General features: G+C 56.8%; 1 protein-coding gene across 4 annotated transcripts; it reads left to right on the forward strand.

Annotated features, from left to right (window-relative positions):
* Positions 1-260: 260 nt before the first annotated feature.
* CAPN15 (calpain 15) lies at positions 261-25412 on the forward strand. 4 transcript variants are annotated; one of them, XM_081133842.1, is made up of 13 exons: positions 261-528; positions 9784-10064; positions 18056-19505; positions 20475-20683; positions 20764-20947; positions 21024-21247; positions 22012-22137; positions 22222-22374; positions 22812-22973; positions 23146-23378; positions 23459-23625; positions 23700-23878; positions 23945-25412. In XM_081133842.1, the coding sequence occupies exons 2-13, from the start codon at positions 9883-9885 to the stop codon at positions 24120-24122; spliced, it is 3447 nt and encodes a 1148-aa protein (XP_080989968.1). In that variant the 5' UTR covers positions 261-528; positions 9784-9882; the 3' UTR covers positions 24123-25412. The 4 variants fall into 4 exon arrangements, with proteins under 4 accessions (XP_080989968.1, XP_080989966.1, XP_080989965.1 ...); XM_081133840.1 differs by lacking the exon at positions 9784-10064 and having other exon boundaries at positions 397-528; XM_081133839.1 differs by lacking the exon at positions 9784-10064 and having other exon boundaries at positions 451-528; positions 20764-20950.

Below are 25412 nucleotides of genomic sequence, written 5' to 3' on the forward strand. Positions count from 1 at the left end.
CTTGGCGCATCCCCTTGCCACTCCTTGCTAAACCCGGCACGCAGCTTTCCCCGGGGCCCGGGGCTCGGCCATCTCCAGTGGCGCTGGTGGGTAGGGAGGCCCAGGAAGTCGGTTCGCCCCTGGAGGGCACCAGTTGGGCCCTTTGTTCACCGCCACCCCGAGGACTACAACTCCCAGGTTGCCTCGCGCGCAGGGCACCGCCCCGAGCGTTTGGCCTGGCGACGCCGCGCTGCCCTGTGGGAACAGTAGTCCGGGCGCGCGATTCACAGCGCGGCGTGCGCCCCGGGCGCTCCGTAGCCGCGGGGTCCCGGCCGGGCGCTACGCTACGGAGGTGGCGTAGGGTGGGCGCCGGACGCGGACCGGGTCCAGCAGGGTCTGGGCGTTCGGCGGCTCCTCCACTCAGCGCGGGAGGCCGGCGGGGCAACGCAGCCAGTGGCAGAAGTTGTAAGTCAGCCGGCGGGGGCGAGCTGGCCGGGAGCCGCGCCGCCCAGGCCTCACGGACGGAGGAGGCGCCGCCGGGTTGCAGAGGTGAGTCTGGCCACCCAGGCCGGGGGCGCGGCCTGGACCCTCGCCGGAGTCCGGGCCTGGCGGGCAGCGCCTCTCAGCGCCAGGGCTGCCGGCCTTTGAGCCAGGGTCAGCCTGCTCCCTCGCTGGCGCCTCCTGAGCATTGGCCCGAGCCGGGGCTGGGATAGGTGCACTGCTTGGAGAGGGGAGACGGCGGGGACCGGGTCATCTTAGTCACTGGGAAACCAGCCCCAGGATGCTGCGGACACAGGCGGCGGCCTCAGCCCCTGCCTGCCCTTGAGTGCCCTTATCTTCCAGGCAGCGTCCAGGTTCGGCTGCATTAGGGGATGTGTCCCATGGTCCCCGCAGTCCTCTTCACTGAGGGACTCTGGGCACTGCCTGGGGGCGGCCCCATGGAATGGGGGGTGCGCAGGCGCACCCTGTGTGCCCACTGGCCACCCCACACTTCCTCTTCCCTGTTTCTCTCCGGGCTGGCGCAGGAGCGACAAGGAAGTTACAAAGGATAATCCCTGAGAATGTTTGCAAGGCGGATCCAGTTCTTCCTGTTCACCACAAAGGGGCCCTGACTGGTTGACTTTCGGGGACCCCTGAATGCACAGAAGTTTGTGACCAGACTGCAGGCAACAGGATCTCAGTGAAACCAGGCCAGATAGTTTGGGGTCCTGCAACTTGGAGCCCTGGCATCCTGTGGGGAAAACGGCTCAGCTTGGTGCTCAGTTTGGTCTGAGCTGCTCCCAAGAGCCCCTCCTTTGGTGATCCCTGGGATCCTCCCTCTGCCCAGGTCTGGATTACTGTGTGTGTCAGTTAGGTGTGGAGAGTGATTATCTCCAGCCCGCAGACGCTGGGCTAGTGGTGGGGTAATTCCATCCTTTCTCTCTGAGTGACTTTCTCAAATGTGAAGAGATAGTGTTTCCCAGCCCACGTCGCAGGAGAGCCCCAGGGACCAGAGCCTGGAGCTCAGCCTGGCTGGTGGTGGTGCTGTAAGAGGGTCTTGCCAGGAAGTCAGTGCAGCCTGGCTTTGGGGATGGGCTCATCTTACTTCCTCCCAGGTCGTTCTGCTCCCAGAGGAGCACTACTCTTCTCCCCCTTCCCTTCTGCATCTGAAAATCTCTGGAGCTGCTTTTTCTGAGCAGACAGGCCCATGACCTCATGACCTTCTGAGAACCTGGTTTAAGCCCTGCTGGGCCCAAAGCTTAGTGGCTGCCTGGCTGTAGGCAGGGACCTATCTGATCTTGTGTCTGCTTTGAGGCCCACACACCTGGGCTCTGAGAGCAGTAAATGACCAGGTTCCCTAATCCTGCATCCATATAAGACCCTCCCTGCCCCAATTGTACTGGCAGCTCTGAGTCCCTCTGCCCTTCACCAGAGGGGCCAGGCTTGGCTGCCTGGCTGGCTTGACAGTGGTAACATTTACTGAAGCTCTTTTGCACTCAGGCCCTGCACCAAGCTCTCCAGGCCCCTGCCTCATGGGCAGCACTCTAGTAAGCCCCATTTTACTGAGGAGCAGCCCTAAAAGTGCCCTAAAACCTAGATCTCATTCATGGGTCCCAGCTGATCAGTGAAGAGCCTGATGGAGCCAACTACCCGCGATCACGGCCTTGTGGGATAGAGCAGTCTCTGGTCTGGCCCTCAGCATGCCACCCATCACCCCAGGCACAGAAGAGTGCTGGGAAGGCAGATGGCATGATTAAATGAAAATGGTTTGGGCTAGTGGGATGGGTTTTCTGGGTTTGGTGGGTTCTTCATCTGACACTAAAAGTTCACACCCAGATCCTGAGCAGGGACACCCCGAGCCCCCAGGGCTCTGAGGGACTCTGGGCTCAGCCAGCTCCTCTTCATGCCCCTCTGTTGCCTGGACTGCCTGGCACATCCTCGCTGTTTCTCCGTTTCCGCCCTCTGCCCCATTATTCAGCACCAGGCACTGGTGGGACTGTCTCAAAGCAGTAATGTAATCTTGTTTCTCACTGAATCTCTTCTGCCAAACCTCTCAGCATGGACACAGCTTCTCTCTCTTCCCCACTTCCCACTCTGCCAAGAATGTCTGAGAGGTCTGTGCTGGGCTCTGACATCGTCCCTGGCTGCCTGTGCACGTGCTGATTCTCAGTGCCCAGCACTGCCCCATCTACACAGAGTAGATGGTAAGTGACTGTCCTCTGTGAGCTGCTTGCCAGCAGGCAGCTCTGGTCACCTTGGCTCTGAAGTCCAAGGGGAACTCTTGGGGTGTCTGGAATGGCACCCCGAGGCCTCTTTGGGGATGAGGAGTAGACTTGCTGGCCTCTACCCTATTTGAATGAGCTGGAAGAAGGCTGTGGATTGAGGCTGGGCTGTCTCCGCATCTCAGGCTTGGGGACCTGCCCAGCCATACCTTGTCATGTCACCCTGTGGGTCATGGCAACAGTCCAGGGAGGGGTCTGAGTGGGAACTCTGCAGATAGCTGCATTGGTTTCCCTGGGACAGGGCCTGTCGACAGCGTGCAGAGAGCTGGGGGCTGTGGGAGGACAGAGGTGTCCTAGCCCAGCACAGAGGCCCAAGAGGAGCAGTGTGGGGCCTCTTGATGCCAAAGGAGGGGCTACTCTAGAAGTCAATGACATATTGTTTTTCTGCAAGGACTTGTTCAGGAGCAGCAACGGTGGGTTCCCAAGAGACAGTAGAGCACACGCTTGCATTGCCCTCAGCCCTCCTGTCCTACAAACACCATCACACTCCAGCAGCTTCTCCACGGCTTTTCCGAAGTCCTGGAGAGCTTAAAGGGCTGCATCCCACCTCCCTGGTGGCTGGGCTGGGGGATGTGCCTGGACAGTGCCGCAAGATGTCAGGAGGAAAGCAGGTCAATAGCTGCTATTTGGAATTGTCATGTGTGTCTGCGTCCAGAGGAAGGCAGTCATTGTGGCTTCCTATTCCTCCTGTGTTGCCACAGCCAAACCCTGAAGCAGAGGGACTTCCTCCTCAGGCCAGGCCTCCTCACATCCACACTTCTCAGAAAAGTTGCCCTTTGGAATTAAATTCACATAGGCAGATTAAGTGTCTAGGACCTTCTGCCCCTGCCTGATGCTGTTCTCCTGCCATGTCGCAGGAAAGGCAGCATTCAGCATTAACCAGTATTAAACTTGTGAACTAGAAACTGAAATCCTGAGAGTGTCCCTGTTCCTTTGATAGTACCATATGGAAAACAATTTTCTTTTTTACAGTGCACAACTGAGGTGGTATATGGTTCCAAAGACACAAGAGGACACACAATGACCCCGTTCACCTCCTTGGAGGCAGCCCCACAATCCTGTGTGGTTGTCCTTCTGCCTCTTGACTTGTGCCTTTGACTTTGAGAGACCTGTCTCCTCCCACCCCAGAAAGCAGGTGCCTCAGAAAGTAGAGCGAATCCAACCCATCAGCTGCTGGTCCTTCACAGTGACCAGAGTCAGTAGGTGTCTCAGAGGTGCTCAGAGCTGGCCGAGGCACTGGGGGTGGGCTGCACAGTGAGGAGCCCTGACTTCTGTCCTAGAGCTGGTGGCCAGAACCTTCAGGGACTTAAGTACTTGACATGCAGAGAAGCCCAGAAACATCAAGAAGAGTGCCTTTTAGCGTGTTTGGGCAGCAGATCCCAGTCTGATGGGCAGGTATTTGGGGCAGGTGTGTTTCTTCCCTTGTTTGCTCACAGAAAGTGGTAGTTATACTTTTGGAGCTGACAACTTTTATTCCTGGACCTTGCTTTTAGGGGAGCATTTATAATTTTCAGCAGAACTTTTTCAGTCTGCCTCTCAGAGGTCAGCAGTGTTGTGACATTTGCTGCCGATGGTGGCAGCCCTTTGGGCAGGGAGTGGCCACCCTTGGTGTTTGCCTGAGGGCAATGAAGTGTTAGTGGGGGAGGTTCCAGCAAGATGGGCCTCTGGGCCCTTACACCACACGTAGGAAGGACAGGAGGGGGACACGAGTGCAAAGGTTAGAGTGGCCTGGTGATATAGGGACCTGGGTCCAGGTGAATCTCAATGGATGCCTGACTGCTTCCCCAGAGCCCTGTCCCACCTGTACACCTTTCCTTGGCAGCTAAGGGAGGCCCTGTTCACTGGGGCCCTGGGATCTTGAATAGCCCCACCCGCCACCCTGGTTTGCCCAGGCATAGTTGGGGGCTTGGACCAGGCAATGAGGAGCTGACTGAGCCATGTCAATCCCCTGGGACCTCCAGCCTCCTCTGGGTGAGGGACAGATGTAGCTTCAAAAAGGATGTAGTCCCACCCTGGCTGGTGTGTCTTGGTTGAGTGTCGTCCCATGCACCAAAAGGTCGCCTGTTCAATCCCTGTCAGGGCACATGCCTAGGTTGTGGGTTTGGCCCCTGGTTGGGGTGCATACAGGAGGCATCCAATTGATGTTTCTCTCTCACATTGATGTTTCTCTCTCTCCCTCTCCCTCTCTCTCTAAAACCAGTAAAAACATATTTAAAAGGGGAGGTGTAGTCCCTGGGTCACTACCCACAGGAGTATTCTTTGGGAGACTGAGGGCAGTCCCTTGCCTTGCCCTTGTGTGTGGAGGTGGGGCAGCCCTCCATGTGGCCCTGACCTGGGAGTGGGGGCATAGCCCAGCACAAAAGCCATGGATGGCCACCAAGCCTGAACCGTATGACTGGTCACCATCACTCTTCTGTAGACTCCGGTTTGAGCCACTAAGCCTGGGGGTTGGGTCTGTTCCAGGGCCAGAGTCCAGAACCTTCCAGGAGAGGGGGCATGTCCTTAGGGTGGATGTGCTATTGGCAAGCTCACAGTGCTACTGACCCAGGCATGGAAGAGAGCTCAGGCTTCACAGTGGGGGATGAGTCTCTTCCCAGGCTCTGTGGGTTAGTTGGGACTATGGGACCAGTGGTGCAGTGGTGGGGCTGGAGTGCAGTGTGGGTGCCCCCTCTATCTGCAGAGGTGCTGGGGCTTCTCCTGAGAACCCTTGATTCACAGAACCCCTCTGAGATCCTCTGCCCAGCCCCCTGCCCTGACAAAGCCTGATTCTCATGGCCTTGCAAGCATTCTGCGTCTGAGGCTTGGGGCTGTGGTTCTGTCATTTGGGGGTGCACCACAAGGCAAACACGTTTTGCTGGGCCCTCTCTGTCATCCCTTTGGTGTCCCCCCGAGATGGAACAACCATATCCCAAAGGGCCCATCCCCTGACTCTGCCCTGTTGTCCTCCCACCTCTAGGGGAGTGGAACTGTTGATGTGGGTGAGCTGCTAACCCCTTGGGGGAGCAGGTGGCAGAAGGAGAATGCTGTCCTGCCAGTCTAGAAGGCGGGGAGGTCAAAGTCTGGGCCCTCCCTGGGGTGAGGCCCTCTCCAGGGTGGGGTCCTAGCCTGGTTTCTGATTTCCTGTAGGGACAGGGGAGGCTTTCCTCACTCAGGCAGGAGCTTCACATCCTCGGTTTCCGCCCTGGCAGCAGTGCTCCTCAGGCTGTGGGGGACCTACCGACAGGCTCTCGCTTCGTATCTGGTGGGTGTGATTCTGGGGTATGGTGGGTGGCCATGGGAATGCCAGGAATAAGCAACAATGCTCTGGAAAAGCTTGGTGTCCCCTGGGTGGGCCACTCTCCTGGGCCCCCATCGAGGGGCTGATTTCAGGTGGCCTGTCAGGTTGCTGCCATTGGTGAAGGGCCATTATTGCAGGATGGGCAAGGGAGCTTGATTTGATAAGCTTTAACAGGAATTACGCCGCACAGGCTAACATGGGGTACACAGACTCAGGGACCCCCAGGAGTGGGAGCTGGGACAACAGAGCATAAATACCCAGTCATTCCCCATTGGGATCTGGGTGTGGCCCACACCTCCCCCTCTATGGCCCCCATGATTGCAAGCTTTTGGTATCTGCTCACCCTCATCCCTGGGCCAGGTAAACTCACTTGGTGGGAGCAACTCGCCCGCCACCCACAGGGAAGTGCCCCTTTCCTGCCTCAGACATGCTGAGGTCTCAGCATGCACCTTCAGAGGGCCCACAGGGCAGTGGGGAACAGGTGAGCTGGGGTGAGAGGATAGGGTGTCACTACTGGGATACAACCTGCCGTGACTGAGACAGGTGCACCCCATGCAGGATCCTGTGGAGATGGTCATCCTCATCTGGCCTTTTGTGTGCTCAACATTCTGGGTGGATGGTCCCCAGCTGTCCTCTTAGAGTGCCATGCTAAGCACACGCCTCACACCAGGGCTGGCAGACAGCCCAGTCAGCCCCTATGGATTAACAAACACCGACTGCTCTGGGGGCGGCAGCAGCCCCATCTTCACGCTTCCAAGGCCAGATCTAGGCCACTGCCCCATTTAAATCTAGGGCAGGAGGAACCTGCGGGGGTACTCTGGGGCAGTTGCTCATCCAGAGGTGCCACGTCTCTGAGTCGTGTCCCAATCCAGGATGCTGGTGCTGCCATCATCTGTGCTCTCTGGCTTCTGCCTGGAGATGTGTTATACATCATGGTCTTCTTGAGACACAGCAGCCAAAAAGTGAGCATCCTGCAGGCAGGGTCCCTGACTTGCCATATCCAGTGCCTAAAACAGGGCCTGGGAAACAGCAGGGCCCTGATGGGCATTTACTGAATGAATTAAACGATGCAGGAAGGAATAAATGAACAGACCTAGTGCAGGGCTGGCAGGAGGTGTCCTCACACTCTCACTGGGGGTGAGAGGAGGAGCAGGTTCTTCAGGAGAAGGCTGGCTGCACAAGGCTTGTCACCTGGGATCAGGGTCTGCTCTGCAAGAGGCCCTGGGGTTCCATCTCAAAGGACAGTACCTGGGTGACAGTATTTGTAAAAGATCCCATCTCTGGTTATTCTGATAAGTCAGATGGGAGCTGTGGATTGACCCACCCTGCTCCAGCAGAGCCTCCCATGTCACCCCATGCAGGTGGGACCCTCAGGTTAGCTTGGGGCAGCAGAGCCCATGCTGTACTTAGTGGCTGGCCAAGGGCCTTGCCCAACTAGGGTGATCCTTTGTGGGTCTCCCAGAGGCTCTTCCCCACTCCCATTGGGCCAAGATAGGGTGTGGGGGTGTTGGGGTACTGTCATCCCCCAAAATCCCCAGAGAGGCCCTTCTGGAGCCAGCTGCTCCCTGGGGGGCATCTGCCCTTCCAGGCTGCCTCTCTTCTCTGTCCCTTCTCTTCGAGCCCCCAGCGAGGGGCCTGTGCTTCCCCTGCCCTCCTGGGAGTAGTCTGGCCACTGCCACATAGCCCACCACTTAACAGGCCTCCCATGTGCCCCAGATGGGGTCTGTAGGGTCAGAGTTCCCTAAAGGTGCCTCGTGCTCTTCCGGTGTTCAGGGGTAGGGAGCCAGCACACACTCCACCTGCCTGTGACAGGCCTAAACCATCACTGCCCTGCTGCTCAGGGCCTGTTGAGGGCATCAGTGAAGAGCATGTGGGACCTCCTGGGAGCTTGCACTTTGGGCAGTACATCCAGCCCACACAGGATCTTGTTGCTCCTTTCTCTGGGCAGAGCCAGGTACCTGTGGCCCCACACACCTCCCTGGGATGCCCAGGGCCATGTCCTCATTCTGCATTGAGGCTGGCTTTCCCTTTGGCTCCACCTGCATCAGATGCACATGGTGGTGTCACTTGGGGTATGGGTCAGGTTCTGGCCCTGATCTGGCTGCAAATGGCACTGTGTACCCTGTCCCCCACCCATGGTTTTGGGATTCTTAGGCCAGGCTTCCCCACACTGCTAGTCTTCTGTTCTCCCTGTGGAAACAGGCAAAGTGCTTTTTCAGGGACAGACCAGCTCTGGGCCCAGTCATGAGCAGTTCTGCTCCATGGGCACCTCTGCTGGGCATGGCTCTAATTCAAGCCCTCACCAGTCTTCACCTGCTCCTCCCCTCTCTGCCATTCATCCGTTCAGGATAGCTGCGAAAGGGGAGTGTTGGAAACACCTGGGCCCTCTAACCACAAGGGAGTGGGCTTTAAAACTTTGGGGGGCTATTCTCATTCTGATGTCCAACTTGTAATCATGGGAAAGGCAAGTGTCTTTCAGATCAGCATGAGTGACCCATGCTGATCTGGAACTGACCCCTGGTGGGTGTGCTCTGTGCCTGCTTGAGTGCTTTCCAGTACGGAAGCTACCAGCATGCGTGGTTACTGACCTGGGTGTGGCTTATCCATGTGGAGATGAGCATGGACCACAGTAGAGTCCTAAGACGTTGACCCAAGATGGTGTTTACTCCACTCCCTCACAGCCCCACCTACTTACCCTAGGCCCACACCGGACTGCCTGCACTGCGAAGACATATCCCCCACTTTCACTTCAGCCCCTGGCTCCAGTTACCATGGGACTTATTTTGGAGCTAGGAGAAGGGTGTCAGTGGTAACAGTGGACCCAGGGGTGGGGCTGTGCTGCTGGTCACATGCACAGCTGGAAAGCCAAGCAAATGCCCACCTTGACCCAGAGCCTGACTGGGTGGGTGAGGGGAGGCTGAGCGGGCATCTTCCCTAACCTGACTGGGACTTGCCTCATTTGAAATGACATGTGCCACCTCCATCTCAGGGCGGATGCTCTTGGGCTGTTTCATTCGTCCCTTTGGCCAGTGGAGGGAGGGGCCTCCCCTGGAGTGTAGATGATCTCCCACTGGACACCTGGCCAGCCTTCCTGGTACCTCTCGGGTCACTCATCTCTTGGCCTCCTGAAGTTTCTCTGGGTTGGGGAGGCTTTTCTTCAGGAAGGCTTCAGGAGGGCTTGTGGGTAGACTTAGCGGTGTGCGGATCTTTGCCTGGCTTTGTGGGGCTGCACCATCTCCACTGCTTACTTCCCTTGTTCTTCCTTTTCCGTTGCTTAAATACCCTCTTGGTTCTTCCCTCTACAGTAAAGTGAAATTGTGTCGTTTCTCTTCTCGCTGAAGATAACTCTTTGAAGAACAATGGCTGGTGACACCATTATCCCTTCCCTGTGGGCAACTGATGGGCTGATGTGGGTTTTCAAGAGCAGAGAAAGGGGTGCTGGTTATGGGGCAGGTGGGATGGGGTGAGCACCTGCAGCCCTGCTCCTGTCCCCAGTGTCCCTCGTGCTGGGGGTGCAGCTCTGTCAGTGCATCAGAGGACCTCTGCTGTGGAGGTACGTGGAGTGGGTGCTGCAGGATGCCTGCTGCTGGGTCAGACGCAGGCCCTCAGTACCTGCTCAGTGGCTGTCCCCTTCCTGCCTCAAGGCCACTTGCACTGGGGGACCCTCTCAAAGCTCCTGGGGCTTTATTCCTATGAATCATGCTGTTTCTTCTCTTTCTCTTTATTCTCTCTCTCTGTTTATTTTTGTTGTGTGACTTTGACCAGCCCGGCCACCCTGTCTCCTGTGTGGGTGCTCACCTCCCTCCATGCTCTGGCCGCATGTGACCAGGCCCAGCTCTCAGTTCGGCCGCCGTCACGGGGGCCATGGGGAGCTCCGCTTCCTCGCTGGCCACCGAGACCGAGTCGGACCACAGCTTCCCCGGGGGGCCACCCTACCCAGGGCCCCCGGCAGCAGCCGGCTGTTGTAGGAGCGGCCCCGGGGGACCTGTCTGGGGCAGTGCCCTGGTTACCCGGCAGCACCAGACCCCACGCCCCCGGGCCCGAAGGTAAGAAAGATGGGTGGGCCCCAAGGGATGGGAGTGCTGCTCTGTCAGGGCGCCTCTCCTTTGGCAGAGGGGCTTGCAGAAAAGTGGGGCCCCTATATCTTAGGGTTCCCCGGTGACTCACTTTCCCTCAATGGCAGGAGACCTGAGGCTCTGGGGTTGCTCTACACTTGGCAGAGGTCTGGAAGACCAGCCCTCCTTCCCGAGCCTGCTGTCTCAATCCAGTGCTTGTGATGAAGCAGCTTCTGGAGCTTTTTGCCTGGCGGATGGGGAGCCTACCAACCCCAGGCCTGGCTGGCACTGGCAAGCACTGAGAATGCTGTCTTGCTTCCCACAAGATTTGGGGGAAACTGCTCGGGGCCCCGTCTGTGTGACACCCCTGTTCTGACATGGCTGCGTGAGAGGGACGGGGTTGCCACAGGGGCAGACCTTCACATGCCATCTCCCTCTGGTGGTAGGGACTAGTGAGAGTTGGGAATGAGGAACAGTGAGTTGTTAGAGAACATCCCCTTATTACTGTATTGATGATATACCAGGGAACATTTCTGTATCCCGGCTGAGAGATAACTTATGTACTATAAAGTTTACCCCTTACAACAAGTATACAGTTCAGTGGTTTTAGTTCATTTATAGAGTTGTGCAACCATCACCATGATCCAGTTTTTCAGCATCTTCATGCCCCCAAAGATCCTGCTTGTTTGCAATCCCTCTCTATCCCCCAGACAACTGCCCTGCTTCCTGTCTATAGATTTGCCTTTTCTAGAAATTTCATATAAGCAGAATCCTATGACACGTGTTCTTCTGTGTCTGGTCTCTTTCATTAAGCATAGTGTATTCAAGGTCTATCCACGTACCTGTTAATGCTTCAGTGCCTGTACTGTGTCTGCACTGCTCCATTGTCTGGGTAGACCACATTCGTTTATCCTTTCTCGGCTGCTGAGTACATTTGGGTTGTTGCCCCTTGGTTTTTATGTATTGTGCTTCTCTGAACATTTGTGTGTAAGTTTTTGGGTGGATATATGTTTTCATTTCTCTTGGGTAGATACCTGGAATGGAATTTCTGAAGTTTATTGTATGCTCATATTTAACTTTCTAAGAAACTGCTAGACTGTTTTCCAAACTAGCTGCACCATTTTGCATTCCCACCAGCAATGTAGGGGAGAGCTCTAGTTTCTCCACATCCTGGCCAACACTTATTGCCTGTGGTTTTGATCCTGGCCCTTCCTGTGGGTATGAGGTGGTGTCTCGTGGTGGTTTGATTTGCATTTCCCTGATGGTTGGTGATGTTGAACGTCTATTCAGACTTCCATCTATCCATATACCTCTTTTTATTTTCATTTATTTCCTTAGGATAAATTGCTAGGAGTAGAATTACTGGATCCCAGAGAAGGAGGCCGGACCCCCGTGTGAGCAGCAGCCAAGCTGTGGACCCTGTGGGGTTTGCCAGGCAGCTTCCTCTGAGGCCTTGCGAGCGCTCTGGGGGGGACAGGGTTAGACTTTGGATCTTGACTCACGCTATCTTAAGCCAAGTGCCCTGTAACTTGATGTTGCCCTTTCTCATTCTCCAGGTTCTCTCCAGGCACCTTCTCTCGGCTGGTGCTTTCAGACAGCTCCTTCCATGGCTACTGCAGTCAGGCCTAGACCTCACAGTGGTTACTGCCTGCCACTGGGGGCAGTGGGCAAAGGCAGATCAGGAAGAAATGGTACTAATGACCTTGAAAAATTCACAGGCATCCAAACCAGAGATGACAAAGAACTGCAGAGGAGGTGGGCATGACAGATGGCAAGAAGGGACAGAGAGGCAGGCAGCCTACCACATTGCAGCAGCACCTTACACCGACCTTGACAGGACCCTCTCCCCATACGCACGCACGCTGCTACAATCTGGAAAGGAAGCCAGGAGTATGCACAGGGCACCCCTCCCCAGCCCTGACGAGCATCGGGGACTGGAAAGGCACATACAGAAGCTAGCAGCATAGCAGCCCCTTCCTCCACATCAGCATGCTGCCTTGGCCAGGAGCGCCCCATTGCAGTGATGAAGCCAAGATAGACAGGGGTGGCCACATCTCCTATAACTCACTGCCAGGCTGGGGGCAGGAACTTTGAAGCCCCAGGAGTTACTCATCTTAATCAGTAAGCAATTGGTGTGAGCATTGGCTGTGTCAAAGCTCTGGGCCTTCCCTCAGAACAGAGACAAGGAAGATGAACCAAGGCTGGCTGAGGGTGACCTCCTGAGGAGGCCCCCAGCACATTTTGGAACCAGCAGGGGGTCCAGGGTGGGGCTGCCACAGCTAGGCATGACATCTGGACCTCAGCATGGCCTGCCAAGGAGCCCAGCCTCGGGGCCGGTGGCTTGACTAAGGCCCTTGTGTGTGGACACCACTTACTGCTCTTGGCTTTCCAGGGGAGCAAAATGGTCATCTCCCAGGATGAGGCTGCTCCCCCACATCCCTGCAAAGAGGCATGTCCTGGGCACTGGGGGGACTTCATGGAGAGCCCCAAGAACAACTCTATAATCCCCCTTTTGAATTAGAAATGAGCACTGGTGACTCAGATAATAGGATAGAGAAGTATTTGTTGTTGAATTTTTCTGGCCTCAATTTTCTGTTTGACTTGGTCTTTCTGTTGTAAGGAGTAACTCAGGTTGTTTTCCATAAGCAGCCAGTTTCCTCCCCCAGAAGTGATTGCTTCTGTGTCTTGGAGCACAGGTGACTCAGCCTCTGAGTGAGTGTCATGAAACTTGGGAACAGTTTATGTTGAGGGTTTGGTTTGACTCCAGGTTCCCAATCTTCTTTTACTTCCAGGCTTTGCTTGGCAGTCTGGCCTCACGTTTGGACACTCTAGGGATTTCAGGTTTCTGGACCTCACTGAGTGTCTCCTGGGCCTCAAGACATGTCAGGGTGGCCCTCGAGTTTTGGAGACCAGAGCAGCTGCTCCCCTGCTCGGTGTTCCTTTTCTCACTCATCACTGACCCTTGAGCCACTTCTTACCACCAGTGACACCAAAATGGGTGCAAATTGTAAGGTGCGGGTTGCTGGGGTCTGTGAGGGAGTGCTGTGCCAGTCCAGCAGCTGTACCACCGCCACCATCCCCAGAGTCTCCTTCTAGCCAGAGGAGCTGCTGCATCTGCCCAGCTCACCTGTTTCCCTAGGGCTAAATTTGATTTTTAGGCACTGTTTTTATTTAAACCTTTCTGACCCCCAGACAGAATCCTGATTCTCCTTGTCTACCTAAGGAGACAGCTGTGAAACCTTCCCTGTCCCCAGGTGTTGGCCAGGACCAGCAGATACCTTGCCTTGTGTGCAACCAGCCCAGGCGAGGGACTGGCCAGCTGGTGGATTACATAGGTGAACAGGACTTGGGCTCCCCACCCCCCCATCCCCGCCCTCAGCATTTGCAAGGCTCTCCTTGCCCAGTGCCTGGGACTGGTAAGGTCCTGGGCCCACCTTTCCTGGTGGGGCAGGTGCCTGAGTCTTTTCTCTAGAGACTTCCCAAGCCAGGTGGGGGGCACAGGATGAGTGACCACCCCCTTAACCTGGCGTTGCAGTGGAGGCTGCCTAGGACCTGACCTGTGTGTACATGTTGGGGAGGTGGTGGCACACTGTACCACACCTTGACTGTGGGCCCTTCTGTAATGGGGAATGGTGGGAAGGGAGTGTCCTGGTCGTGTCCAGGCAGATTTCTTAGGTTTTACATAGCACAGAAGCAAAGGCTAAAGCTGACCTGGCTCTTGGCCAGGCCCACTATGCTGGTGCTGGGTGCCCATTCATTCACCCCAAGGCCCGGTCACACAGGCAGGTGGCTTCACAGAGCTTGCTTTGGGCCTTGGTAAATAGTCCTGTTGCCCAGGGTAGAGTTTTTATTTGTTTGTTATTGAAGAGGTAAGTTTTCTTTCTTCCTAAACCTAGGGGACTTGGCGTGAACATAGCATTAGAAGCACCAGCTTCATGCCTTGCAGAGAACAATTGATTTTTCCGCCAGCAGAGCAGCAGTGTAGGAGGGTGTGGTGTGTAGACACCCCCTTGAGCCCAGATTAGCCATTGAAGGCAAGTTAAGGGGCTAGCCTCACCCTCCGTTCAGACCTATGACCCATCTTGTGTCGGATGAACCATTTGGAAGCATCTCACCTGCCCTGCTGTGGGCCTGAGCGCCTTTCTTCTGCACCTGGGAGAAGCAGAGGCCCAGCCTTGGGGGAGGCAGACAGGCCAGATTCCCAAGAACCCACCCAGCAAAGGGAGCTGCATTCCAAGGCTCCAAGTGACCGCCAGGGCAGGCTGTGCAAGGGGACCCTGGGAGGGTGGGAGGTAGGTTCCCTGCCCTGCTCTGTTCCACCAGCACTGTCCTGGGAACCAAGTGCAGGTCTCCTGACTCCCACCTCCCTGTCCTTCAGCACTTTCTCTCCTGCCCTCCATGTGCCTACTTCACTGCCATGCCTCAGGCCTGGCAACTTTTGGAGTACCGTGTCCTCTGGCCGCACCTGGCCTGTGGTGCGAGGCTCTCCCTGTTGGTCCTGGCCCCTAGTGCTGTCCCTCCCCCAGGACCAGTGCCTGAGGGTCTGCCGTGCCCCTGAGGTGTAAACCTGTCCTGGGTATATCTCACAGCAGCCTACTTATCCCCACCAATGCACAGCCAGAGGACTCCTGGGATAGGAGCTCCAGGTTGGGTGGAGCCCACCCTGAGTGTTTTCAGCCCTACAGCCACATACAGGTGCCTTCCTCCAGCCAGTCTCCATCCATCCCAGGGGGGAGTTGTGAGTGTCCTGCTGCACACAGGATCTCCCAGGTCTGGGTTTACAGCACTTTGTCACAGGCTGCTCAGAACACTGGTGTCCCTGCCCCTTTTCCAACTCCTTTGATCTTGGCTATTCCCCCCCCAACCCCTGCTCTCCCAGGCTGGGCAGCCTGTCCCCATCTTCCCTCCCCATGGGCCTACCTCGGCCCTCACCACCTCCGGACACGGGCTATAAGAGGAAGAGCATTTGTGTGTTGCTTCAGGACACAGCTGCTTCCTTGAGTCTCTGCGAGGCAGAACTGGGCCTTCAGTGGTCCAAGTGGGCAGGTGAGTGGAGTGCTCAGCCCCCACAGAGCTCAGGCTGTGCCCATCTGAGGCCAGGCCATCGAGAGGGGTTGCTGAGGTGCAGCTGGGTCACTACCCATGGCTGGAGTTCATCAGTTCAAGGGCCTTGGCATGGGGACAAAGGGCTGTGTCCTCCGCTAGGCAGGAATGTACTCAGTGGGTGGCTGCAAACACTGCTAGGTTGCATTTCATGGTCAGATACCTGTAGCCCTCAGCACATGTCAGAATTGGCTCCTGCCCAGGGGGTCCCTGGAAACTCCAGAAGCAGAGAGCCAGCTGGCCTGGGGGTCTCAGCAGGTGACCTTGAGTCAGGGGACCCCACCCACAGCATGGAGAGGACCATGCACACCCTTGCCCTCCCCTCATGTACTCAAGTTGTGTGTGTGTATGTGATGAAATTCACATAACAAAACTCTTTCAAAGTGAACAATTAATTGGTATTTAGTAAATTCATAATGTGCAGCTATCGTTTGTACCTAGTTCCAAAATATTTCATCACCCAGAAGAATACCTTGTGCCCGTCATACAGTTGCTCTCCGGCCCCTGGAACCACCAATGTTCTTTCTGCTTCTATGGATTTGCCTGTCCTGGCCGTTTCGTATAAATGGAATCATACAGCGTGGTCTTTTTTTGTCTAGCGCCTTTCAGTTAGCGTGTTTTCAAGGTTCCTGCATGTTATAGCATGCATCAGAATTTCATTCTTTATTCATTGGTGGGTACTTGGGTTGTTTCCACCTTTGACTTGTGAATAGATCTGCTGTGAACATATGTGTGTATTCGTTAGAATAGCACTTTTCGGTTCTTCAGGGTAGACACCTAGGGGTGAAATTGCTGGGTCATACGGTAGTTCAATTTAACTTTTTGAGGAACTGCCAGGCTGTTTTCCAAAGCAGCTGTACTATTATTTTGCATTCCCACCAGCAGCATAGGGGAGGGCTCTGGTTTCTCCACGATTTCACCAGCACTTACTCTGTGCGGGCTTGATTCTGGCCATCCTAGTGGGCATGAAGTGGCATCTCATGGTGGGTTTGGTTTGCATTTCCCTGGTAACTAGTGGTGAGTATCTTTGTGCTTATTGGTCATTTGTGTATCTTCTTTGTAGAAATGTCTATTCAAGTCCTTTGTGAATTTTTAAAACAGGTTATTTTTTTTCATTGTTTAGTTTTAAGTGTTTTTTACATATTCTGGATACAAGACCTTTATCAGATACACAGTTTGCAAATATTTCCTCCCATTCTGCAGGTGTCTTTTCACTTTTTTTAAAAAGTCCAATTTTTTCTTTATTTGCCCGTGCTTTTGGTGTCGTATCAAATAATCCATTGCCAAATCCAAGGACATAACATTTTACCTATGTTTTCTTCTAAGAGTTTTTGTTCCTACATTTAGGTCATTGGTCCATTTTCAGTTAATTTCGAATACAATGTGAGGTGAGAGCCCAACTTCATTCTAGTGCTAGTTGTCCCAGCACCATTTTTTAAAAAGACTGTCCTTTCCCCATTTAATGATCTTGGAACCCTTCTCAAAAATCACTTGACCATATGCATGAGCGTTTACTTCTGGACTCTCCATCCTATTCCACTGGTCACATAGGCTATATAGTATAGACATATAGTCCGTTCTTAGGCCAGTACCACATTGTCTTGACTTTCCTTTTTTCAAGATTGTTTTGGCTGCTTGGGTGCTCTTGCAGTTTGATATGAATTTTAGAATCCGCTTTTTCCATGCCTGCGGGGGGGTGGGGGGGAAGGCCTTAAGAGATTTTGATAGGGATTACATTGAATCTGGATTGCTTTGAATAGTATTGTCATAACTATATTGTCTTTTAACCCATGAACACTGGATGTTTTTCTATTTGTTTAGGTCTTCTTTAATTTCAGCAGTTTTTGTACCTCTCAGAATATAAGCCTTTCACCTCCTTAGTTAAATTTATTCCTAGGTATTTTATTATTTTGGGTGCGATTTTAAGTGGTATTGTTTTATTTATTTTTTTAAACCCTCACCCAAGAACATGCTTTTTCATTGATTCTAGAGAGAGAGGAGGGCAGAGGGAGAGAGAGAGAGAGAAAGAAACATCAATCTGAGAAGGAAGCATCAGTCGGTTGCCTCATGCACATTGCCCCAACTCGCAACGTGGGTATATATCCTGACCGGGAATTGAACACACGACCCTTTGGTGCAGGGGACAATGCTCTAACGACAGAGAACACCCGCCAGGGCGATATTGTTTTCTTAACTTTCTTTTCAGATTGTTGATTGCTGGCACAGAAACACGGCTGATTTTTGTGTGTGATCTCTGGCCTTATAACTTTGCTTCATGTATTAGCTATAGCAATTCTTTTGTAGCTTCTTGGGGTTTTGTGCAGGATTATGTCATCTGCAAATGGAGACAGTTTTACTTGTTCCTTTATAATTAGATACCTTTTATCTCTTTTTCTTGCCTAATTGCTCTGGCTAGAACTCCAGTGCAGTGTTGACTGGCATTGCTGAGTTCCTGATCTGGAAGGAAAGCATTCATTCTTTCACCTCAGGGCATGATGTTAGCTGTGGGTGTTTTGTTGGTGCCCTTTATCCTGTCGAGGAAGTACATTCATATTCTTTCCTGTGACTGGTCAAGACTACCCCCACACTAGAGCCCGTGACCACTAAAATGGTGTGGCTCAGCCTCATCCCTCTATTCCCACAGGCCCATCCCTCCAGAAAGGGTCTGAGGACAGAGCTATGGGGTCCCTCAGAGGCTTTGGGGGGCCTCTTACTCCTCAGAGTCCTCGAGCCCCTCACAGGCTGCCCTCTTGAGCCTGATGTCTGTCACAGCCCAGAAAGGCATAGATCCTCTGGCGTGACCGCCCCTCCCTTCGTCCCAGGTGGAGACTTGGGCCACCATCCTGTGTGTCTGTACTGACTAGGGCCTTCCCTTGCAGCCACACGCACTCGCCCGGGTCCATGGCCACGGTTGGAGAGTGGTCCTGCGCGCGCTGCACCTTCCTGAACCCGGCTGGCCAGCGCCAGTGCTCCATTTGTGAGGCCCCCCGGCACAAGCCTGATCTTGACCAGATCCTGCGGCTCAGCGTTGAGGAGCAGAAATGGCCTTGCGCCCGATGCACATTCCGGAACTTCCTAGGCAAGGAGGCCTGCGAGATGTGTGGCTTTGCCCCAGAGCCTGTGCCCGGCACCTCCCTGCTGCCAGTCATCAACGGGGTCCTACCCAAGCCGCCCACCATCCTGGTAGAGCCGAAGGGCAGCTGCAAGGAGGAAGCAGGTCCAGTGCAGACAGAGGGACTAGTGACCATGGAGCCAGTTGGGGGGCAGCCCGAGGAGGAGGAGGGGACAGCAGAACCTGGGAACGGCTGGGCCTGCCCTCGCTGCACGTTGCACAATACACCCATGGCCAGCTCCTGCTCTGCCTGCGGCGGCCCCCGGAAACTCTCTCTGCCCAGGATTCCTCCTGAGGCCCTAGTTGTCCCTGAAGTTGTGGCCCCTGCTGGTTTCCACATCACACCTGCCCCACCCCAGCCCGGGGAAGGTACTGAGGCTGACCCTCCCTCTGCCTCCGACCAAGAGCCACCCCGGATGCCACCCTTCAGCCCCTTTTCACCCACCCTGCAGAACAACCCCGTTCCTCGCAGCCGCCGTGAGGTACCCCCCCAGCTGCAGCCACCGGTGCCTGAGGCTGCCCAGCCCTCACCCCCTGCTGGCTCTAAGGGGCCCCCCCAGAGCCCTGGGTGGACTTCAGCTGGGGCCTCCCGCTTGGCGGAGCTGCTGTCAGGCAAGCGGCTGAGCACTCTAGAGGAGGAGGTGGCCGAGGGCGGCTCTGTGGTGCGTCGGTGCAGCTCCTGCTCTGTACCTGGCGCTTCAAGCCTATGTGAAGCCTGTGGCGCTGCTCCCTGCAGTGATGTCATTGACCTGGCCGGTGATACCGTCCGCTACACGCCAGCCAGCCCCTCTAGCCCTGACTTCACCACATGGTCGTGCGCCAAGTGCACACTCAAGAACCCCACAGCAGCCCCCAGGTGCACTGCTTGTGGCTGCTCCAAGCTGCATGGCTTCCAGGACCACGGCGAACCCCCTGCTCGCTGCCCTGACTGTAGTGCCGACAAGCCCAGCCTCTGTACTACCCACAAAGCCAGCCGCCTCTTTCCTGAGGCACCACCTGAGCGTCCAGGCCAGTGGGCCTGCCCCGCCTGCACACTGCTCAATGGGCCACGGGCTAAGCACTGTGCCGCCTGCCACACGCCCCAGCTCTTGGAGGCCCAGCGCCGGGGTGCTGTACCCCTGAGGCGCAGGGAGAGTATGCACGTGGAGAAGCGGCGGCAGACAGATGAGGGTGAGGCCAAGGCCCTCTGGGAGAACATCGTGTCCTTCTGCCGGGAGGTGAGTCCCCTCGGGATGGTGGGACACACACCAGGGCTGATGCTCCCCTTCCCATGGGCCTACCTCTGCATCTTTTGTCCTTCCCCACTGTCCCTTCTCCAGCCAGGGAGAGGGAGGAACCAGTGGCAAGAGAGGTGGCATTCTCTTTCCCGAGCTCAGAGCATTGGCCTGGCACCAACTCACCCCTCACCTGAGTGTTACTGGCCCTCACTATCCGTATCTTGCCCCTTTTTTTTCTGTGCCCACAAGAGTCCATGACCCCAGTCTGTGGTCCTGACCTCTCTCAGATGTGATTTCCCATAGACATTGAAGCCATAGGGAGGTGGAGACACAGGCTTCATGCCAACAGGCAGGCCCTGTGTTTCTTCTGGCTGTGTAGATCCAGCCAAAACTAGGGATTGGAACATCCTTTCATGCTCTCTTGCCTTTGGAGCTGTAGGAGGCTTGAGCCCAGGGCAGTGTCACCCTCAGGTCAACTGAGGGGGCTACTGCCCCCCATCACTGCCAGCAGCCCAGCCTGATAGCCTTTCCAGTCTTGTGTCCTGCCTTCCCCGTCCCACCTGGATCCTCCCACCTCTCTTCCTGGGACCCTTGGTGTGGTGGACCATGGGCTAGGTGGGGAGACTTCCCGGGTTCCCTGTGCCCCATGCCCACCACCTCTGCAGCCTCCAGGCTGGGGGCTTTACCATTTCCTTGGGGCATACATATCTCCCACTCACCTGTCGCCGGCCTGCAGTGTCATGGTTGGCTGCAGTCCCCCATGCCTGCACAGGGTGGAATGGGTCACACGAGGCCCCAGCTGAGTTCACCACACAGGTCAGGGTAGCTGCACACACACCTACACCCTTTCCTCTGAGTCTGAGGCAGCATTTTCAGGGTGCTGTCCTGGGCTGCCAGGTGGAGCAAGCTGCATCCTGGGCCTGGGGCAACCCAGCTAAGCCTGAGCATGTGCGGCTATGGTCTCTGCAGAACAGCGTGAACTTTGTAGATGACAGCTTTCCACCAGGGCCCGAGTCTGTGGGCTTCCCTGCGGGTGACAGTGTCCAGCAGCGTGTGAGACAGTGGCTGCGGCCCCACGAGATCAACTGCTCTGTCTTCAGGGACCACAGCACCTCCTGGTCCGTGTTCCACACTCTCAGACCCTCAGACATCCTACAGGGGCTGCTGGGCAATTGCTGGTGAGTTTTGGGCACCCTCTCAGGCTGGGTTGTGGGATAGTCCAGTCGTGCTTTCCAGTGAGGCCCCCAACTCTGCACAGGTTTCTGAGTGCTCTGGCTGTGCTGGCTGAGCGGCCTGACCTGGTTGAGCGGGTGATGGTCACACGAAGCCTGTGCACGGAGGGCGCCTACCAGGTGCGGCTCTGCAAGGACGGCACCTGGACGACGGTGCTGGTGGATGACATGCTGCCCTGCGACGAGGCCGGCTTCCTCCTCTTCTCGCAGGTGGTAGGGAAGATGGGCGTGGGGTGGGTGAGGGGCGGGTCTCTGTGGGCCTCTTGACTCTGGCCCCTCCCTGCAGGCCCAGAGGAAGCAGCTGTGGGTGGCCCTCATCGAGAAGGCGCTGGCCAAGCTGCACGGCTCCTACTTTGCCCTCCAGGCAGGGCGCGCAATCGAAGGCCTGGCCACCCTCACCGGGGCCCCCTGTGAGAGCCTGGCGCTGCAGGTCAGCTCCACTAACCCCCGAGAGGAACCTGTTGACACTGACCTCATCTGGGCCAAAATGCTGAGTTCTAAGGAGGCTGGGTAAGAGGGGCGGGTGCTGTGGCAGCCAGCAGCTTTGGGAGGAGAGGAGAGAGGAGGCGAGGGGACAGCCAGGCCGGGGCCTGGAGTGGTGGGAGACACAGGGGCGAGTACCCTCCAACCTACATCCTGTGTTTCACAAGAGGTTTCCAGTGTGGGCTGACCACAGTTAGGCCTTGCCTGCAGCCCTGTTACCTCCCCCTGCTGGCTCGTGGGTCCCACCTGCCCAGGCCAGGGCAACAGGCAGAATACTGCTGATGAGCCGGCACCTGGAAAGCCTCATGCTGACCTGGGCCCGTGATGACCATCACCTGCTTGGAGTCCCTATGGAGCAGGCCCTTTGGAGGCACCTGGTGGGAGTGGGCTGCCTTCTAAGACTTGGCCCGCATTGACCAGTGTGTCTCTAAGGAGGGTCCAAAATCCTAAGCCTGGGAGAGATGGCTTGTTGGTACCAAGACCACCTACTCTCAACTAATACTGGGCATTACCACTGCCCCAACCCCTCAGGAAGCTGTGGCCCTGAGTTGGCAGGACCTAGGCCTGCCTGACCCCTAGCTCAAACCCTGTGAGCTCTTGGTCCACTGTGTAGGGAGCATCTTGAGTCCTATGTGTCTCTCCTGTGTCCCTTGGATCTGCACTCCCTCACATGCAGGGAGGACCCCCCCACCCTCAGGGCAAGAGAGGCTCCTGGTTATTAAGGGGCCCCCATCATTAAAGCCCCCGGTCAGCAAGCCTCCCCAGTCAACGAGGCCACTCTGCCTACACAGGTTCCTCATGGGCGCCTCTTGTGGGGGAGGCAACATGAAGGTGGACGATGCTGCCTACGAGAGCCTGGGCTTGCGCCCCCGCCACGCCTACTCCATCCTGGATGTCCGTGATGTCCAGGGCTCCAGGTAAGGGCTGGGCCAGCCATGGGTAGCCAGGGTGTTGTGTGGATGTGTGGTGGAAGCCATGGCCCTCAGCCCCATGGTCCACAGGCTCCTGCGTCTCCGGAACCCATGGGGCCGCTTCTCCTGGAATGGCAGCTGGTCAGATGAATGGCCACACTGGCCAGGACATCTGCGTGGTGAGCTCATGCCACACGGCAGCAGTGAAGGTGTCTTCTGGATGGAGTACAGCGACTTCATCAGGTACCTGGACTCTGGACAGTGGGCGTCTGATGGCCACCCTGTGCTCTAACCACCCTTACTTTGGCCCACCTGACCTGTCACTGCCCTCGCTCCCTTACCCTGACCTACAGTGTGTTCTGTCTGGGGAGCCTGGCCTGTCCCTCTGCAGACCTGAGGCTGAGGTGGGGTGTGATAAAGGGGCTGGAGGGGGGTTGGGTTCTGCCCTCAGGACTCTGTCCTCTCTGGATCATCCTTGGGGCTTGGGGCCCCCTAGTGGTGTTCATGGGCAACAGCCAAGACCAGGGCTTTCAGGACACTGGTCCCAAGAAATGCCCAGAGGGGCAGAGATTGGGGAGGGGAAGGAGCTTAGGGAGGTGCCTGGACTCCTGACAGGGATGGTACCTGTGTCTGGAGCTGGGGTGGGAGCTGTTCAGTGGGACTCTCCTCTCACTGCCCAGGTACTTCGATTCCGTGGACATCTGCAAAGTGCACTCAGACTGGCAGGAAGTGCGGGTGCAGGGCTGCTTCCCCAGTTCGGCCAGTGGGCCCGTGGGGGTGACAGCGCTCACCGTGCTAGAGCGTGCGTCCCTGGAGTTTGCCCTCTTCCAGGAGGGCAGCAGGTGGGGGAGGCTGTGGGCTATGAGGGGGTGAGGGGGGGTAGGGCTAGAGCACTGGTTGGAGTGGGCAGGTGGAGCTGGGGGATATGTGGAAGCAGGGGGCAGGGTGGGGCTGTGGACCGGTAGGGCCACAGTCGGCAGGTGCTGCCTCTGACCATTCCTGGTCTGACTGCAGGCGCGCGGACTCAGCAGACAGCCACCTCCTGGACCTGTGCGTCCTGGTTTTCCGAGCCTCTTTCGGCAGCGGTGGCCGCCTGAGCCTAGGCCGCCTGCTGGCCCACAGCAAGAGAGCTGTCAAGAAGTTTGTCAACTGTGACGTGATGCTGGAGCCCGGCGAGTACGCTGTGGTGTGCTGTGCCTTCAACCACTGGAGCCCCACCACACCAGGCCCACTGGCTGCCACACAGGGTAACACTGACCCCCCCATCCCGACCCCTGACCCTCCCCACTGCGGCCCCCCAGTCCCCCCTCACTCACACCCTCCACAGCCTCCAGCTCCTCAGTGGGGGTCCCGCGCTGCTCCCTGGAGCCACCTGGCCACGTGCTGGCTGTGTACAGCTCAAGGCTGGTCATGGTGGAGCCCGTGGAGGCCCAGCCAACCACACTGGCGGACGCCATCATCCTGCTCACTGAGAGCCGGGGGGAACGTCATGAGGTGAGGTGGGTGGGGAAGGGGAGGGGCAGGGAAGAGGAGGCCTCACCCCACCCACACCTGCCCTGTCTACCCAGGGACGTGAGGGTATGACCTGCTACTACCTGACTCATGGCTGGGCAGGGCTCATCGTAGTGGTGGAGAACCGGCACCCCAAGTCCTACCTGCATGTGCAGTGTGACTGCTCTGATAGCTTCAACGTGGTGTCCACGCGCGGCAGCCTGCGCACCCAGGACAGTGTGCCACCCCTGCACAGGTGGGCACCGCCCCAGTCCCTCTGACTCCCCGGCCTCCACTGGCCCTCACCGGCCCCCTCCCCCAGGCAGGTCCTGGTGATCCTGTCCCAGCTCGAGGGCAACGCCGGCTTCTCCATCACCCACCGCCTGGCACACCGCAAGGCAGCCCAGGCCTTCCTCAGCGACTGGACAGCCTCCAGGGGCACCCACAGCCCCCCACTCACGCCCGAGGTCGCTGGCCTACACATGCCCCGGCCATTGTGACCATCCTGCCCTCGCCTGCCTACACCCCCCCCCCCAACATGCACTTTAGGAGGGAGACCCCAACAGAGGATGCTTGAACCAGAATCTCAGGACCCCGCCCAGGGAGCTGCAAGCCACAGAGCAAAGCTTCCCCTGGGCCTTCCTCCCTGCCCCTCCCTCCTGTCCTGGGCCTCCCAGCCACCAAGCAGAATACCTCCAACCCGCTTCTAGCATGAGGAGGCTGTGCACCAGCCCCTCTGACCAGCCTGTCTCGAGGTCGGGTTCAGACTGCCATGGCTGAGGTGAGGCTGCCCCTTTCCCATGGGCCTGGGGCCTCCTGCCTGTGTGAGGCAGCCAAGAGCTCCATCTATAAAACCAAATCTGGGCAGGTCAGAGGCCAGGACTCCAGGGTGAGCAGGGACCACCCCCTTGTGGGGGTCAGAGGTTGCGACCCTGAGATGGGTAGGGACCACCCCCTTGTGGGGGTCAGAGGCCAGACCCCAGGGTGAGCAGGGACCACCCCCTCTGTGGGGCATGAACCTTCTCTCCCCAGTTTGCTTCAAGAGCCCATCTTCCCAGCCCCTCCACCCCCACAAGGCAAGCAGGGGTCCCTGGAGTCCCAGCAGTGTGTCCCAGGAGGCAGGTGCCTGGCGACCATGGGCTCAGGACCAGGGATGGGGAGGGCCCTAGCTGCCCCCTCTGGTGACACTATGCAATTCCTGGACCGCTCGTCAGGATCGAAGCCATGCCCCGGGGGCTGCAGGTCAGGAGCTGCCATTTGATGAGGTGGTTTGTCCTCAGCACCACCTCTGCCAAGAGGACCAGGGTCCAACAGAAATCTTTAGCCAGCCCTGTCTAGGCACACACAGGGCAGGGTGTGGCTCCTCCCCGCCCCTCCCCTGCCTCAGAAGCCCAGGTTGCTGGGCTGCCTCTCAGCTGTCCTCCCCCATGGCTGCTCAAAGTCCTGCATCTTCCTGTGGACACCTGCGGCCAGCTTCCAGAGGCCCGCCTGGCCTCACTACTCTCCAGCCCCCAGGCAGTGGGTGGCCCTGCCCACCGCCCCTCACTTCCCTGGGGCTTGCAGGGTTTTTACAACTGGAGAAACACCAGGAAGCACTACATTCCCCTTTGGGCCTCCTTTATATTTTCTCCTTTTACTCTGAGCTGTGAATATTTTTAACCCTGTACATACAACCAGCTCTTCTGACAGAGACTATTTTATCAGTTGTTCTCCAGCCCTGTAGGATGGCTCTCCATGGGTGTTTTCCAGACTCAGGCTCTGATGGACCAAATGAAAATGTTTTGTTTTAT

The sequence above is a fragment of the Miniopterus schreibersii genome (assembly GCF_964146895.1).
Source record: "Miniopterus schreibersii genome assembly, chromosome: 3".
Taxonomy (NCBI): domain Eukaryota; kingdom Metazoa; phylum Chordata; class Mammalia; order Chiroptera; family Miniopteridae; genus Miniopterus; species Miniopterus schreibersii.

What these genes read in the sequence shown, in the direction of transcription:
- CAPN15 (XM_081133842.1), top strand. Translation starts at nt 9,883, where the DNA reads ATGGGGAGCTCCGCTTCCTCGCTGGCCACCGAGACCGAGTCGGACCAC. An exon ending in CCACGCCCCCGGGCCCGAAG is followed by an intron (nt 10,065 to 18,055) that starts GTAAGAAAGATG and finishes CTTCCCTTGCAG; the next exon opens with CCACACGCACTCGCCCGGGT. An exon ending in CCCACTGGCTGCCACACAGG is followed by an intron (nt 23,379 to 23,458) that starts GTAACACTGACC and finishes CACCCTCCACAG; the next exon opens with CCTCCAGCTCCTCAGTGGGG.